Consider the following 17,877-nt stretch of genomic DNA (forward strand, 5'->3'; position numbering starts at 1 on the left):
TACTTATCCCTATAGGAAGCATCATTACGATCAAATGCTAAGAACTTGACAGATTTTTTTTAAGATTCTGCTGTATTTGAATACTGAAGAAAGCTATCATATTATAGCATTTTTTTACTGTTTCTTATGAGGTATCTTACACTTCTGATGTTAAATCTATTCTGTTTTAAATCTTAAATAACAGCCACTTCTTCATGAATGCCATAAGATTTTAATTCATCTTAACTGAGACTTTGCACCTAAAATTAATTGCAGTAGCTAAATAATGAAACTATGGTAATAGGTGTTTATAATGAACATGGTGACAGACTACAGTGGAGACACAGACAAAAGAAAATCCCGTACAAAGTGTAAGACTCTCTTCATACTCACCTCTTCTACCTGAAGTAACTGTTCAGGAAGCACACTGGTTTCATTTGCTCTAGTTTCTCCTATTAAAAGCTCCCCACTAGCTTTCTTCAGAACTCCTGCACAGTATGATAAAAGGGATCAAAGTTAAGATTAATTCTGTAGAAAAGTCAGCAGCCTACAACACCTTCTGGTGTATCAATATGAAGCATAAAAAAGACCTCAACAAGATGTAGGGGAATACTAATGTTATGATAAAATCAAATTCAGACTATACACAGTTCCTTTTATACAATGTGATGAAATCCACATCTCATTGTATTCATATCTTATACAAACGCACATACAATGTGTAAAATATAGTTTCTTTTGTCATTAATTCATTTTTATACTGATTGTGCAGTCACCTATTCCTAGGGAGAACAGATAACGTTAGAACAGCTGTGTAAAAATTAATTTTTATTCTTTGTTCAATAAATTATATGAATTGCAGACTAATGTATTTTTATAGTTTTTACTTATTTAGAAATACCAATATTATAAGAATAAAAAGACAGTTAATTAGTACAGTTATTATAAGCAAAATAATGGCAATAGGAATGAGAACAAGTGAAGCTCCTTAAGAAGGGCTGGTACAAAGCTCACTCATAAATCTTGGAGTAATGGGAAAATTGTCCCAGTTTTGACAAAGACCACCCAACATCTGGGGTAGATATCAGTTTCATCAGTGTTTCAAGCAATCCAGGAGGTTCCTGGAGTGCATGGATGAGAAATTCCTCCTCCAGGTGACAGAGGGGCCAATGAGGAGAGGTGCTCTGCTGGATCTCATACTCACCAAAAAGGAGGGGCTTGTTGGGAATGTGAAGGTCAAAGGCAGCCTTGGCTGCAGGGACCATGAGATGGTGGAGTTCAGGACCCCAGTGGCAGGGAGGAGGGTGAAAAGTAAGCTCACAACCCTGGACTTCAGGAGAGCAGACTGGCCTCTTCAAAGATCTGCTTGGAAGAGTCCCAAGGGATAAGCCCTTGATGGAAATGGGGCCCAAGAAAGCTGGTTGATATTCAAGAATCACCTCCTCCAAGCTCAAGAGAGTTGGGAAAAAGTGCCAGGAGGCCTGCATGGATGAACAAGGAGCTCCTAGTCAAACTCAGACACAAAATGAAGCCTACAGAGGGTGGAAGCAAGGACGCGTAACCTGGGAGGAACACAGAAACAATGTCGGAGCATCTAGTGATGAAGTTAGGAAAGCTAAACCCCAAATGCAGCTAAATCTGGCCAGGGATGTCAAAGACAACAAGAAGGACTTCTACAAGTACACAGGTGACAAACAGAAGACTAGGGAAAATGTGGGCCCATTGCTCAACAAGATGGGAGACTTGCTTACACAGACATGGGAAAAGCTGAGGTACTGAATACCTTCTTTGCCCCAGTCTTTACTAGCAAGACCAGTCTTCAGGAATCCCAGGTCTCAGAGACCAGGGGGTAAGGTTGGAGCAAGGAAGATGTACCCTTGGTGGAAGAGGATCAGGTCTGGGAATACTTAAGCAAACTGGACATATATAAGTCCATGGGCCCTGATGGGATGTACCCACAAGTGCTGAGAAAGCTGGAAGATTGCAAGGCCACTCCCAATAATCTTTGATCAATCATGGCAACTGGGAGAAGTGTCCAAAGACTGGAGGAAGGCAAATGTCACAGCTGTCTTCAGGAAGGGCAAGAAGGAGGACTCAGGGAATCACAGGCCAGTCAACCTCACCTCAGTCCCTGGGAAGGTGATGTAGGAGCTAATCCTGGAAACCATTTCCAGGCACATTATAGATGAAAAATTCATCAGGAGTACTCAAGTATCGCTTCACCAAGGGGAAGTCATGCTTAACCAACTTGATAAACTTCTATGAAGAAATGACTGGCCTGGTAGATGAGGGGAGAGCAGTGGATATTGTCTACCCGGACTTCAGTAAGGCCTTTGACACTGTCTCCCATAAGATCCTGTTACGGAAAAAAACAAGCTCTTGATGTATGGGCTGGATAAGCAGGCAGCGAGGTGGGTTGAAAACTGGCTGAATAGCCATGCCCAGAGCGTGGTGATCAGTGGCACAAAGTCTAGCTGGAGGCCAGTAACTAGTGATCTATCTTAGGGGTCAGTACCAGTCCAGTCCTGTTTAATGTCTTCATTAATGATCTGGATGATGGGGCAGAGTGTACCCTCAGCAAGTTTGCAGATGACACCAAACTGGGAGGAGTGGCTCATATACCAGAGGGTCATGCTGCCATCCAAAGAGACCTCAACAGGCTGGAGAAATGGGCACACAAAAGTTCAACAAGGAGAAGTGCAAAGTCCTGCACCTGGGGAGGAACAACCCCAGGCACCAATATATGCGGGGGGGCCACTGAGCTGGAAAGCAGCTTTGCAGAAAAGGACCTGGGAGTCCAGGTGGACACCAAGTTGAACATGAGCCAGCAACGTGCCCTTGCCTCATAGAATGCTAATGGTTTCCTGGCTGCATTAGACAAAGTATTGCCAGCAGGTCAAGGGAGGTGATCCTTCCTATCTACTCAGCACTGGTGAGGCTGAAATATTGTGTTCAGTTCTGGGCTACTCGGTACAAGAGAGACATGGACATACTGGAGAGTGTCCAACAAAGGGCCGTGAAGATGATTAAGAGACTGGAGCATCTTACATATCAGGAAAGGCTGAGAGGACTGTGACTGTTTAGCCTAGAGAAGAGAAGGCTCGGGGTGGGGTGGGGAATCTCATTAATGTATATAAATACCTGAAGGAAGGGTGCAAAGAGGACAGAGCCAGGCTCTTCTCAGTGGTGCCTAGCAACAGGACAAGAGGCGATGGGCACAGATGGAAACACAGGAGGTTCCCTCTGGACATTAGGAAACATTTTTTTCCTGTGAGGATGACTGAGCACTGGAACAGGTTGTCCAGAGAGGCTATGGAGTCTCCATCCTTGGAGATACTAAAAAGCTGTCTGGACATGATCCTGGGCAACTGGCTGTACACGGCCCTGCTTGAGCAGGGGTTGTTGGACCAGATGACCTCCAAAGGTCTCTTCCAACCTCAACCATTCTGTGAATCTGTGTTTCAAAAAGAATATGAGAATAAAACCAAACAATATGGTATTTTAAAAATCCATCTTCTAGCATAAAGCTGGTAAACAACACAGGTGCAGATATTCCTAATTTAATGTATCTCATGAGACCTAAAACCAAGTTTTACATAACGGGGCGCTGTCGAGCATTGTTAAAGATTATCTTCTAAGCATGAACTTATAGGTCTTCAGTCACCTCAAACTACTGGTGGTACACATGGCCAGGGTTTAAAGAGCTTTTCGCTTTCATGAAATACGCAGTATTTGCACATACATAGGATTTCATTTACCCAAAGTGGATTTTATCTTTCCCCTAAACAATTCACCCTCTGAAAATGAACACTCTGCTTTTCATACACCTATGCAGCATTCTAAAGCTTCAAGGTTTTTGTGTTGTTGTTTGGTTTGGTTTTTTTTTTCCCCAAGCACTGTTTTTGTTTGCATTTTCAAAAGACGTCAGGGAAAAACAGATTTGAGCTGCGAAAAATGAAAGATAAAATGGTAGAATATAAAAACAGAAGAGACTAACCAGGTCATCTAGCTCCCTGATTATTCAACATATGTTACAGACAGCACCATAAACTTACTGCTTTTTTCAATATGTTTTAATATATTTTATGATGACATTTCCTACAGTTTTCTTTAGAAATTACTCCAGAAAGAAAAAAAACCAACTGACTGGCTTATTTTCCATCTTTTCTATTCTGTGCTTTCTACCTTAAATTTGTCTTGTTTTTCCTTGCAATTCTCCATTCTTATAGATATAACATCTAATTCTAACTATAAGCACAATTGAATATCTACATATTCACATTCTCTTACTGTCGCTACTTAGATCAGCTATTTATAATTTTTTATACCAAGACTTTAAAGAAAACCTTTAACATTTAACCTAAAAATCCTTGAGTATTCATGGAATTGCTGCCTTACCTGTTAAGAACTCACAGCTGAGATAAAGAGGTATCTAGCTGATTTGTGTCTCCAGAACCACAAGTGAAGGGCCAAATGATGCTTCTGTCTGCATCAGTCATTTTAAAGGTTCCTTCATTTTTAAATTAACAAGTTCTACTAGATCCCCCCACCTCCTTATCTAACTAACAGCCTAGGCACTCTTGCCCCATATTCATATATATATATACATATACATTTGCATGCAGACTCACACACATATAAAGCCTTTTCAGGTCTTCCGAAAGAAGCCCCGAGGTCAAGTCTCCTATCTTTTACTGAGTTCCTTTGGTTTCCTAAATTTTTGCTTCTCCCAAACCTCATCTAGGTAAAATTGGCCTTAATCTTCTCCAATTTAACCTCCAGCTAGCAAGGACTGCCTTCATGCTTTTCATTGATCATTGCACACTAGCCGCAGCCCCCCCAAAGCCTCCACACTTCAGATGTTACCACAATCTTCCTCTGAAACATTGTTTCCGCAGAGACACATATCAAATTACCCCCTTCCTGTCCTGCTACTTCTTCACTTGTCTTCTGACTGTCTTGCCCTAATCAGCAAACTCCCCTGGGAAATAAAAGTGCAGCTTTATTCAAGAGACTGGTACAGCTGCTGTAGTGAAACTACTCAGCCTGAATTAGTTTGCCATTGCAGACAGGAAGGCAGGCAAGGAAGCATCCCTACCTAGACAGCCATAGTTTTCTACAGAAATTCTTTGACTCCTCTCTTCTCCTAAATTCCAAACCTCAAACTCCATTTGCACAGATAGACAGAAATGTATGCAGTCCTTCTCATATGGCTGCTTAGAGGAGAGAATTTGCAGAAAGTGAGCAGAAAGAAGCGAATGTCATGAAAGAAGGAAGATGGCGGCTGAAGGAAAACTTCTCGGTTTTTCATACTTGCTCCCTTTCCAGAGCATATTCTACATCTCCACCATTCTTGATTATTAGGGAAGACTGGATTAATCACAAATCCCTACTATATCTTTCTTAAATTTTATGTTCTACAGCCTTGATAAACTGCTCATATTTTGTGTGCTTCCTTCAGTTTACCAGGCAGGCAGCTTGAATCATTTTGATAGTAAATATTCAAAACAAGATTATATCAAGTTCTTCACTTAAAATCAAAACTCTTCAGCCAACTTTCCTTATGTGTATTAAAATTTGTCTGGGATTATTCTTCTTGTTAAAGCAAATCTTTTTGCCTATGTCCCCTTCGTCTTCAATGTATTTAATTCTTTCTCCAATTCAGTATTTTTCTGTTTTTGTAATGGTGATGACAGTGAGACCTCTTGCATTGTTCATATAGTTCTTTTTCTTCCCTATAAGAAGTTCTATTAAATTATTTTTTCCACAGCATTCCACAGCTTTCCTATTTTTTTCATAGTGTTTAGGGTCCTAGGAACAGTCACTGTGACATCATCTTGCAGGCAGCATAGAACAGCAAAGCATGAAGGAAACCTTTTGTATGACAGCTCACTAACTGTGAATAAGGTAAGTAACAGTGCCATCAAAGTGGCTTACTAGCTGGATTCAGTCAGCTCAGCCAGAACTTTTATTGAAAGTGTACTGGAAATAGTACATCTTGCAGAAATGGGAAATATCACTCCCCCACAAATATAAATAAGCAGAAGAAACAAAAAATATTTGACTAGTTGTAGATTAAAAAATCTCTTGCTTTCTATCTTCAGTAATGGACTCTTTATTTGTTGTACTATACTGAGCAAACTGTAATAACACAAATACAGAAAACGTACATCTGAAAGCAAACACCCTCCTAGTGTAAATTCCATCTTCACTTCGGATTGACCTGCTGAAGCTATGTATTTCTTAAAAAGAAGTTACTTGAACATTTTGCTTTGAGACCAAAGCAAAAATCACACCTGTCTTTCCTGAATGTTTACAACTTCAAAGTCTATTGAGAGGATGCATCTCATAAATTTGATTCCATGCTCCTTTTATAACACTTTCCAGAAATGGATATAGAGTAAAGGATTTCTTCTTATGCCATGAAGGAAAGACCTTTGCAAATCTTCCCAGTCCCCTGAGACAAAGCTTGTAAACCTAAGGGCTTGACAACTTTGCCCACAGTGTTTTCAAAGAGCTCCACTGGAAAAAGCTTTTCTTGGTACTCATTATCTGATCTGTCCAAAGTTCACCTCTCTCACTGGAATGGGGAAAAAAAAGTGAGAGACAGATGAAAGTACGTTAGATGTTTTTGATTTTTTAAAAGTCTCAACAAGAGGCTTCTGAAAAGCCAGAGGGAAGAGAAATCTACCTTAAAGATGGGAAGAGAATGCAATTTGGCAGGATTCTAAATCAATATTTCCTACTTAACCCTTGACTGCAGCTGAATGTTCCAGATTCCTTCAAAGAGAACAACCCCTGTGATTCAGTTGTGCCTAGGCACAGCTCAGAACAGCTCAGGAATTTCAACTGAATGTAAACAGAGAAGTAGAGTAGCTCATCACAGTAGGCATGACAGGATACCTGCAGAAGAAAGGGTTAAATGTCTAGTCAAGAAAAAATAGAAGGTGGTTACTCCTTCAATTTTCTGAAACCTGTTGCTTGTAGTGGAATGCAGTGAGGTTATGCAACACTGAGAATAAATGTTCTGTAAATGTTAGAAAAATATGGATACCTTTCCTCAGAAAGGTAGAGCAGCAGTCTTGTCCACATGCCACACTGAAGTTCACGGATGGAACAAAACCAGATCATCATTTATTTGTCTTGAGAACTTTTCATGACTTTCATGATTTTTTTTAATTTGATTTAAGAGAAAACTTGAACACCACTGGTAGTAGATAAAGTGTGTATTTATACTACTTTTTTAAAAATTGAGCTTAGATAACACAAATATAATTTGAAATCAAGTGCAAAATTTTGCACGTACATACTGCTCATTGAGGAATACACACTAAGTTAAGTCTGGTAAAGGAAAGTAAAAAAATAAAATCAGGAAGAACAGGATGGAGAACAGTGAAAAGAAGTTAGAGCGGAAAATGCAATTCATAGAATTTTTTTTCAATCTGTGCAAAGCAATTTGGGAAAATGAGGATTCTGAATATATTCCAGAAGATGCCGGATACAGAACTCTCAAACTGAAGTCAGAGAACTATCTGTATCACCTAAAAAAACTCCCTACATCCATCTCCCTACAGAGTTCACTCTGGTTCACTGTTTCCTTTGGTGCTATTGTCTGCCATGGGGTTACCATCAGAGAACACTGGTAGGCAGTACTTCCCTCTAACATCTATTTTCAACCACCTAAATTGGTCTTCATAGGATTCCATTGTGCACACTGCAAAGAAACTTGTCTTGTTGCCAGCTAGAACTGTGAACTACATGTCTTTCTTTTCTTCACTGTTCTTTTTTTGGTTCACAAGCAACCTCCTACCAAAAGCAGAATCCGCAGAAGAGACTACATCCAAGCGATAATGCAATGAAAAAGTATGAAGAGAAGCCCAGGTGGCCACCTTGCAAATTTCCAATGTGGAAGCCTTCGACCTCTCCGCCCAAGAAGCAGCTATAGTCCTAGTGTAATGAGCTTTACAAACCCTGGGAGCCTCTTTACCCTTAACTACATACGCCTCCCTAATACAATCCCTTAACCATCTAGCTAAGGAACTCTTAGAAGCCATTTGACCCCTCTTAAGACCCCCTAAGAGTACAAACAATCTGTCAGAAGATATGAAATCTTTGATTCTTCTGTGATAAACCCTAAGTGTTCTTCTTACATCCAATTTATGCAGCCATTGCTCTTTGTCATCGCTGGGTTTAGGGAAAAATGAGGGCCAAGAAACCGTCTGGTTTAGATAAAACTCAGATGCCATCTTTGGGACAAAAAAAAAATTTAAAAAGAGGAACCATCCAAAGAACTACTTTGTTTCTGATGGAACTTTACACACGTTCTATATATCAAGATTGAAGTACTATGGGATATGCTGAACAAAAATCAACTAAAACTGCCATTGAAACAGCTATACACATAAACGCAACACTTGGCACAAGCACATGAAAAAACATTATTTTTGTTGCATCTCTGCATGAGTTACATAGATAAAAAGGCTCCCGTGAATACTAAAAGCAACCAAAAAGAAAAGGAAGCAAGTGCAAGATTCCAATCTATGTGATGCCTAGGGAAACTTTAACTCACTTGGATATTAGCCTACCTTTCATGAACTGGCCAGCTTCCCTTAATTTACCAGCAGTACTACTTGCAGAGGACTGATATACTTCAGATATGCCTACACTGCAGTGACTGCAGGGTAGTTTGGATACACCCAACCTAGCTTTAAACCAGTGAGAGAGAGTACAGGTAACTCTCTAGCAACAGCAGCACACAGTTCAATCTGGGCTAATTTGCTCTGCTTCTTAAGCTGGTTCTGCAGCCTGTGCTGCATTGTAAGCCTGATACTGGTACCTGAGTTAATTTAAAGCTGCTTTGAACAGACCAGCACTCTACGTTCTGTTAAATTAAGCAAGATTTCTAGTAAGAAGGCTTCTAAATAAGTACAGAAGATGGCCATTATATTTTCTAGTCACACATTTTAATGTGTTTGATGAAAATAAAGCAAGGATTGTAATAAATCCTTCTTCTCAAAACTCAGCCTTCATCAGTGAAAAAAATAAGATTATCAGCCCAATCAATATAGGACATTAACAGAAAAAAATTTAAATCCCTTTTGGTACTTAACAGAACCTGGAACTACTGGGAACATAGCTCTCATTGTCCCATATCAAATCATCTTTCACTTCATCACTACAACTGAGATTTCTGATAATATGAAGTGAAAATAACACCAATAAACCCATCTTCTAGCCAGACTTCTTTTTTTTCAGTTTTTCAAAGACTGGCCATGTCTTCTCTTCACTTATTCTCCAGAAACTGATATAACTGAGCAACATTTTATGAATAAAACCACCTGATCAGAACAGCAACACTAAAAACAAAGGTACGTCTGATGATTTCACTACTATCACCTGTAAAAGATTTACCTTCACCTGTGTTCCAGGGTGAAAGTAATTTTACATTTTCTTTAGAACAGGCCTTCTACCCAGAAGACTGCCTCCCACAACAAGATCTAGTAGTACTCCCCATTCAGATTTGATTAAGTAGAGGTACCATTTAAGAACCTACTTGCTATAGACATGATTACTTTAAAGGAATATTCCTCAAAGAAGAAGGCTTAACACACTTTTGAGGAACAGTTCTGAATGTGATTAAGCTTGGAGAAATGTCTGCAGCATTAAGTCCTAAATATACTTCCTGGAAAGTAAAATATTTATTGTTAATGTTGCAATCATTAAGTTCTCTGAATTATTGGAGATCACATATCTTTGAGTGTAGTTAGTTAAACATGTAAAATAAATTTCTCATTCAGGAGTTTTTAATTTTTTTTACCTTTTATCACAGAACATACAAATAAAAAGAACGTTTAAAATTGCCTTTACTGAATGCATATCCTATCCTCCGCATTACCGCTATGAGAAGTTTACTGTAACACCTCTTTGTAGGATCAAGGCCATAAAACGTAAAACATAGTGTATAATAGCTTAACATTTCTTGAGAACTAGTAAAACTGAGAGATTAAAGGAGGCAGAAATACATTGAAACCAATAGCAAAAATGGAACTTGAATGCAAATTTTATTTGAGCTTTGATGTATGTTCTAAAAATACATAGGTTAACCTGTATTTCTTTATTTCAGAGTGTCAGTATTTCAGATAAGAATCCATCAACAAAATGTGTGCCTCAGAACTCTTCTTATTTCATTTTTTAAGATTTTTTATCCATTTAGCACTCTGAGACCACATTCCCAAAACACCTTTCTTCTCTGCCTGCAGCTTGACTACAGAGATATCAAATATTTGACTCCACCTATCCCCTCTCCCTAAGCAGCCTGGCCTCATTTCTGGTCTGATCCTTTCCTGCAATATAATCAAAGCTCTTGAAACCACTTGCTCTCTGGTGACCTGGAATCTCTCTACTGGCAGAAGTAGCAGAGTTGAAGAACATTTATGAGCATACTGTGACCTGGAAGGTGTTATCCACCTGAATTTTCAGGATTTCAGGTTCTCCTCATATGACATGAATGCAATTAGATGAAAAACAGATTGAGCTTGGAATCTAAAGCAAATGCAAACTTGATGCTTGATCGTGAAGCAGTTTACTTTCTGATGTAGAGCCTACTTCTATAAAATACCCACTGAAGCCAGTGGGATAAGCATGATAGCATACATAGTACATATTAGTAAGTGTTTGTGAGAACTATAGGTTAAAGCAGGACTATATACTAAAACATTTAGTTGCATGTATACTAAGATCAATTACTTGTTCAAGTCAGTGTTTTTCTCTTTTGAAAAAGACAGGTTTCAAGGACAAATTCAGAAACAGTCACAGTTTCAAAGAATTCACTCAATTTATTGTTTAGTCCTATATGAAACACAGGATTTTATAGATAATTCAATAGAAGACATTATGTTACAGTGTTCGATAGTTTTTTGTTATGAATCTCTGTCAATAACTACTGTACATCACATCTTTACACGCAACCATCAGTATTTTTCTACAAGTCATTGTGTTCAAATGTAAATCCCCATATTTCAAAAAGATTTTCAGTGGATATGGTAGTAAACTTGTTTATAAAATATGATGGCATAAATTAGGTAATTCATGTTGAAAATCATATAAAATTATCCTTTTGCACAGAGTAGAATCAATAAATAAGGAAAAGTGTTAATTACCTTGAACATTCTTATTCTTCTCCGTAGATGAAGGCACCAACAGAATTTCTGCAGAGAGCTCTTCAATTTTTTCTTCCATTAATAAAAAGAGCTTGATAAGTTGAGAAAGACATTTGAGTTGATACAATGTTAAGTAGAAGTTCCTTCCTTTTTTGTGGTATTCTTGGGAGGCTGTTCAAGTAAAATCATAAAATACCTTTTACTATTGCTTAAAAAATGACCCTGCAAAACTGATTATGTAATAAAGTATAATACATCAAGTAATTTCGTTTTTTGTCATAGCATAATGTATCCTTGCCTCATTGTAAAATACTGTTACATTAGTTCTTCCTAAATCTTTGGCATTTCTCAACTATCTGGGAAGTTATAACTGAATTCCAGGTTTTGTTATTCATTAACTAGGATTTTTTCCAAGCAACAGATCTACTCAGAAACCTTCTCATGCATGTTTTACGGAAAAAACACTGTGTTGCAAAAACTGATTGAACAAAAGGAAAAAAACACGTCTTTACTATATTTTAATGGTTTGGGACATCACATCACTACATTGTCACTCTGCAAGTCACCTTGTCTGTTTAACAATCTGCTAGCACAATACAGTTGATGAATATGACATTTGAGTGAAAAGAAACATCAATCTAACACTCCACAACTTTAAATATGCGGGGTTTGAAAACAAGTGAGACTGTCAGTGAACAAATATCAGCAAGTATTATACCTATAAGCATTTGGTATTTAAAAGAAGAAACTGAACATTTTATTTTGAAAGGTTAACACTTGTAATCATAACATATAATCATGTCACATCAACCAGGGAACTCTGATTTGAGCACAGTCAGTCTTATAAAAGACTGTGAGCTGTTTCCAATTCAGTATTACCAAACCACATGGTTTTAAGTATTTTAATTTTATAACTTCTTTAAATGTAACAAATTTGCACTTCTATGGAAATTGTGGTGAGCTGATACCATGTTCCTATGCAGTTCTGTTGCAGATGTAACATCAGCAGAACAGTTTATGTAGAAAGTGTCAGAGTGAGAGCCAGAGTAGTTTGAAAGGGAAGCTCTGAAAGACGAAAACAAATAGAAATTGATTGAAATGTACTTTTATGTGTCAAATCTCTCTTACCTTTGCAATTTTGAAGTATGCAGTACCTCCCTTTTTCCTCAGAGTTCCTAGATATTTTTTTTTAGGTATTCACAAATCACTTTTAAATAGACATAGATCTAAGTAGCAGAGCTGAGCTCTGAATACAAATTCCCTAATTTGCTATTCCAGTTTTGCAGCCTTAGAGATTGAACTGTGAGTTTTGCATCCACATCTGAATTTCCTCAAAGTTCCAAACAGATGTAGTCATGCTAGTCCCTTGCATTTCTAAGAATGTCAAAAGAAAGCGTTACGCATAATTGCTTCTGTTAGTGCCTTTCCTCTCTGAATAACAAGTAAATAATATCTGTATCACTGGATTTCCAATTTTAAGTCTTAAACTTCCAAAAAAAGACATTCTGCTATTCAGACAATTTTTCTCCTTTACCTGAAAACTTGATAATATAAACTGAGTTTAACTGACATGAAATGACTGCCTGAGTCTGCAGACATCCAGAAATAACAGATCCAAGATGTAAGTACCACAAATCACATCATAAAAATCAATGGAACGTTAGTTCTGCCTCCTATAATTTGAAAACCTTGTGATGCTCCTGCCCTCTCTCTTGAGGAACAAGGAAACCTTCCAATTATTTGACTGCCCCAAGCGATATTGTCCTCATTACACTAAAAGGAAGTGGACCTAGAAGCCAAAGGTATACCACAGTAATATTAGAATATATTACCAAACTCAGAAAAAAAGTAAAAACTTTTTCAATGATCATTTGAAGTTCATGTCAGCTGGAAGCCAAAGATAGTAAGTTCAAAGACCCCTCTTTTTTCATGCCATTAAGAAGTTGAGAGAACACTTTAATATATGACAAAGCATATTATAGTATATGCAAATGAACACTTATATAATCATCAGAGCAAAAGCTTACTATTTAATACTATATATGTTCTACAAATGTCTAGAAAAGCCCTTCGGACTTTTAGTTTGTGAGGTATAGATAAATTTCTAGATGCCTGAAGGTAGAGAAGAAAATTGGGTTAATGTCATGGCTGACATAAAACTTTGATAAAAAATTAAGAAATAAATGGAGGTAAGCATAGAGGAAATTCTGTCTTTGATAGAAAGGCACAAACATAAGCCCCTTCACCTGATAAGTAGCCAACCCTCACAGTCAAGAGGAAAGGAGGTAAGAGAACAGTGGTTTAAGTGCAGTCATGAAGGCCTGAAGCATGAACTTGAAACCCCTCGAGTCAGTCAGGTTTGGAACTCATCAGAAACCTATAAACTATGGGCAGTGAGAACATGGTGACCCAATTCAACATAAGTGATGTGCAAACCTCTGTGACCAGAAGATGGTCAAGATAAAGGCATTAGAAAACAGACAGATAAGATGAGACCACAATGTAACAAATATTATTCTCCTAGAATTGCTGACACTAGGGGAAGCAGGCTAAACAACCATCCTGCATCCAAGCTGTAAGGCAGAGAATCCTTAAGTTGGGATGCATCACACAACCCAGATCCTAAGACTTCTCTGGAAGGAGAAAATCAACCAACCAACTAAATAAACAAATACCTATATAGGATTTATAGAGAGCTTAATATACTGCGGGTAACCCATTCTTAAATTTTCTTTTGTCCTCTGATAGGCTTTGCTGTGATAAAGAAAATGTAATGTGACTTACATTTGACATGAAAGTATACCAAAGATGTGACAAAGATTCATGCATCATTTACACAAGCTTTGTGTTACAACACTATGGATGGGTCAAGCCACATACTCTCACATTAGCAATCAGCACAAATCATGCTGATGTATCATTGAACCTGGCTATCAACCAAAATTGAAGGTAATAATGAAACAGGTATTTGAAAGGACAAGTGCTAGCCCAGTAACAGCTCTCAACTGCTGACCCACACAGCTCACATAAAATTATGTGTTATGCTGCACAGCTCACAGTTCTTTGAGGCTCTTGACTCAGGGCAGTAATCTTTGAACTACTCACCTGAGTTATCCAGAACTATCACTGCAAGCCACTGTTCCATCTCTTTTTACTCATACAGAAACCATGGGTCTTACTAAAGAGTGCAGTCTCTACAGCTGCAGAAGCATAAGCATGCCAGAAACACAGACACAGACTAATTCTTATGTAAGACTGGTGCTATTTCTTGTGGGTTTGGGTAACAAAAGCATGTGATTGGGTAGTCCAACTTTTGGAAGAAGTTAGCCTGAACTTCAACTCTGCTTAGCTCATCCACAGCAATTTGGAAGAACTGGACAGAGGGAACCGCCAGAAGTGCATTTCCTTTCACATATGGTCATTTCCATGCCCACAGTTTTATTGTCCCCCAGAAATGACAATTCATTTATTTAGTGCCTGACAACCAAATAGTGTGCATATACCTGAGTATCCAAAATTTGATTGAAAGATTGTATACACAACCCAGAATGGCAGGTTTCAGAATACTGACGGCAGCATTCGACTTTGAAGACCACTGACCAGGCTGCTTGAATGAGCACATCATAGTCCATTTTTTAGCAGTGGGGAATGAAATGGCATTTCTCCTCAGACATTGATATGATTGGACAACCACAGGACAGAAACATTTAAGACACATGTAAGAGCAGTTAAGCAGCCAATGCGATGGCATACAGAAAATGTGGAAACAGACTTGAGTCTTGCAGAAGATTGTCATGAAGAGTACAGGCATCCATGTGGACAGATGTGAAATAGACATGAGGTTTCACTGTTCAACCAAGTCTTCGCATCATGAACCTGTCTGGAGGAGAATCAGCCCTACTCACAGAGTAGTGTATGGTTACTCTAAAAAAGTTAATAAATGGGTCATGACTTACGATGTTAGGTCAGAGAATTCACATAACTCATTCACTCAGGTGACATTGTACATAAAGAAAGACATCCCTCTGTGATGAAAACGGTCTAAAGGTGTTGACAGCACCCTAGCCAATTCACAGATGACCATGCAGAGAGTAACCAGAAGTACATGAAGCTGATCTCAGCTAGCCACGAATCAGAGTTAGCAATGGCATTGCAATCTAATTGCAAATAGAAGGAAGCATGTAGCAAGTTACATGACAGAAACCAATTTCCTTCCTGAGCCACCTACAGTTTGCTACTATCATTCTTCTAGATTTGATTTTTTCTGCATGTCTGAGTTTAATTCATGTAGTCCGTGTACAAGGAAATAGCTGCAGCAGAACCTTTAGCTACCGGCATACATCAACAGGACCTCTGTAGTGTCTCCTAACAACAGGACACGTTGGCTTCCTGTTGAAGCACTACCTTGTGAGAGGAGTTTCTGAAAAGGGACAGAAAGGCTGTACAGAGGCTACAGAGAGGCAAAGTGGATCATACATCCATTGTCAACGTGGTAATGAGCTGATTTTGCAAATATTGCTCTAAACAGAGGTGAGGTCAGGAACAAAACAAATACAGAGAGTAAGAAAAGGTTCTGAGCTCCTGAACACAGCCTCAGGCTTCTTTCTGTGCAGAACAAGAATCACAAAAATACTGCTGTACAAAACCATTGCCTATACTGATGATTTCTGAACTGCTCTGGAGGCCAAATCTGTCAGCAGAAAAATCCTAAGCCAGTATGATGAGCTATCTTTAGGCACAACAAAAAAAATCCTAACCAAGCACAGTGTCAGGGAGCACTGAAGGCTGGCTGGTCCCTGAGGGGACCAGGGATAATATGGACAGGTTCCTCACCAGCCAGGGCCCCATCCCACAGTCCCTAAGCAAGGCAAGCAGGGCAGACCCAGAGATGATAGGTTTCAACCGGGGGTCCAGATCATCAGCCAAGTTCATGGTGATGATGCAAATCTGAGGTCGAGCCAGGAAGTTTATTTGCAGCTTGAAGTCAGGATCAGGTCTGGTGAGGGTAACCAAGAGTCAGATGCAGTTCAGTGATCATTAAGCAAGACCATGGTGATAAGGCAGGTTCAAGCTCAAGCCAGGAAGTGTGAATCAATGGGGTCCATGGCCAGTCACAGACATAGCTCTGGTGGAGATGGACATCAGGATGCCTGTGATGTAGCTCAGGCAATGACTGAAGACTAAGGCCTCAGAGCTTTGCTTATAGAAAAAGAAGCCCTAGATAAAACTAATATTGACTGTCTATCAAATTGTGCAAGGTTTGCCAGACTATGCTGGTGCCAAGACAGCTGATGCAGCACCAGGGAAACTGGGGGCACTTATTTTCAAGTTTGGCATTTCACTTTAGCAGAATGGATTGAAGCTGAAGAAATTTTCCTAAGATCTGAAGGACATGCCACACTTGTTGAAGAATGAAGCAGTCCATCTTACCAGACACCACTTGGATGGTTGTATCTGGACGGAAGCATACTAATAATCTTCAGGAGGTAGGAATGTGCACTCTGACCTAGCTGATCAACCATCCTGCTAAACTCAGGGTTAGAGACAGACTAACTACACTAGATTTCAAGTTTCTGTTCAGATCTCATCCAAGCCTCATGACATCACAAAAGTGACAAATGCATAGTCCTTTCCAAAGCAGCAGGAAAGCCTCAAATGCTGGAAAGTCTAAGGATGAAATATGGCCACTCTAGATATTACACACCTGAGGAGAGGCCCTGAGTGAAGGCATCAGTGCCACAACCATAAGTAATAAAAGGTATTCACTGCAGGGCAGAGAAGAAGGCCTGGTAGTAAAAAATGTAAAAATACAGGAAACAAGCAGAATACTCCAGGTCCTACATCCTCCAAATTAAGGTGGTGTTAAGTTATGATAAACATAATCAATAAGAAAGTACAAATCAAGTTTGATCTACTTTTTTTATACAGCCTTTCAAAACAATCTAAGCTTCTGTTCTATCCTTGTCTATTATTTAACCTAAATACTAATCTAATTCTCAAAATTCTCATAAAAGTGTTTTAACATCTTAACATAAAATCCCTGGGTCTTGCATTCTTTAACATACAACTAATCCAGGTTCTTAGGTACATTTAAGCCAAAACAGTTCTACCATCCATATGGAAAAACTCTTCGGTTGCATTTTTGAATGTTCTAAACCCAAACGAGTTTCCTCAGCTGTTGTGTAATTTAGAACAGAAGATCCACTGTAACCCAGGTTATGGGTCATCTCTACCTATGCTAATTTGCTGAATCACTTAAAACTTGAAATTCTTGCAAAGGTCATCCCACAATTTCTTGCTTTCCTCCCTCCTTCTTCAGACTGGAAAATTCTCCTGCAATTGGAGGACCTCTACAGAAAAGATGATGAAAGAACCTAGACAGAAAGAGCATAGGTAACATTCAGAAACAAATTTCTGCTGAAGCAGTCAAGGAGCAGTAACATACACAGGGTTTTGCTGTTTCACTGCACAAATTATGACATTTGGTTAACAGTAAATATTTAGATTCAGATACTGATAATTTGAGATGAGCATGTAGTGCAAACACACCCTACAAAATGTAAGCACTCATAATTTTCAACAACCAGGTTTAAGTGATATACTTATGAAAAAGATTAATTAGAAAACAGCAAAATCAGCATTTGTTTTGGTGCAGATGAAGTTACACACACACAAAAAAGTCAGTTAGCTATTTACTTAGACTTTTGATAGCATTCTAAGGCCTCAGAACTTCTAAACT

General features: G+C 38.7%; 1 protein-coding gene across 1 annotated transcript in view; it reads right to left on the bottom strand.

The window, feature by feature from the left end:
• KIAA0825 (KIAA0825 ortholog) overlaps positions 1-17,877 on the bottom strand; it is a 255,955-nt gene that overhangs the window by 168,635 nt on the left and 69,443 nt on the right. Inside the window, exons 5-6 of the mRNA XM_087761458.1 lie at positions 11,139-11,309; positions 373-467 (exon numbers count right to left, since the gene is read on the bottom strand). Coding sequence (XP_087617584.1) covers positions 373-467; positions 11,139-11,309 — 266 coding nt within the window. The remainder of the gene's footprint in view (positions 1-372; positions 468-11,138; positions 11,310-17,877) is intronic.

This window comes from Nipponia nippon, unplaced genomic scaffold, assembly GCF_047370975.1.
Source record: "Nipponia nippon isolate SJK-2023a ecotype South Korea unplaced genomic scaffold, ASM4737097v1 scaffold_24, whole genome shotgun sequence".
NCBI lineage: Eukaryota > Metazoa > Chordata > Aves > Pelecaniformes > Threskiornithidae > Nipponia > Nipponia nippon.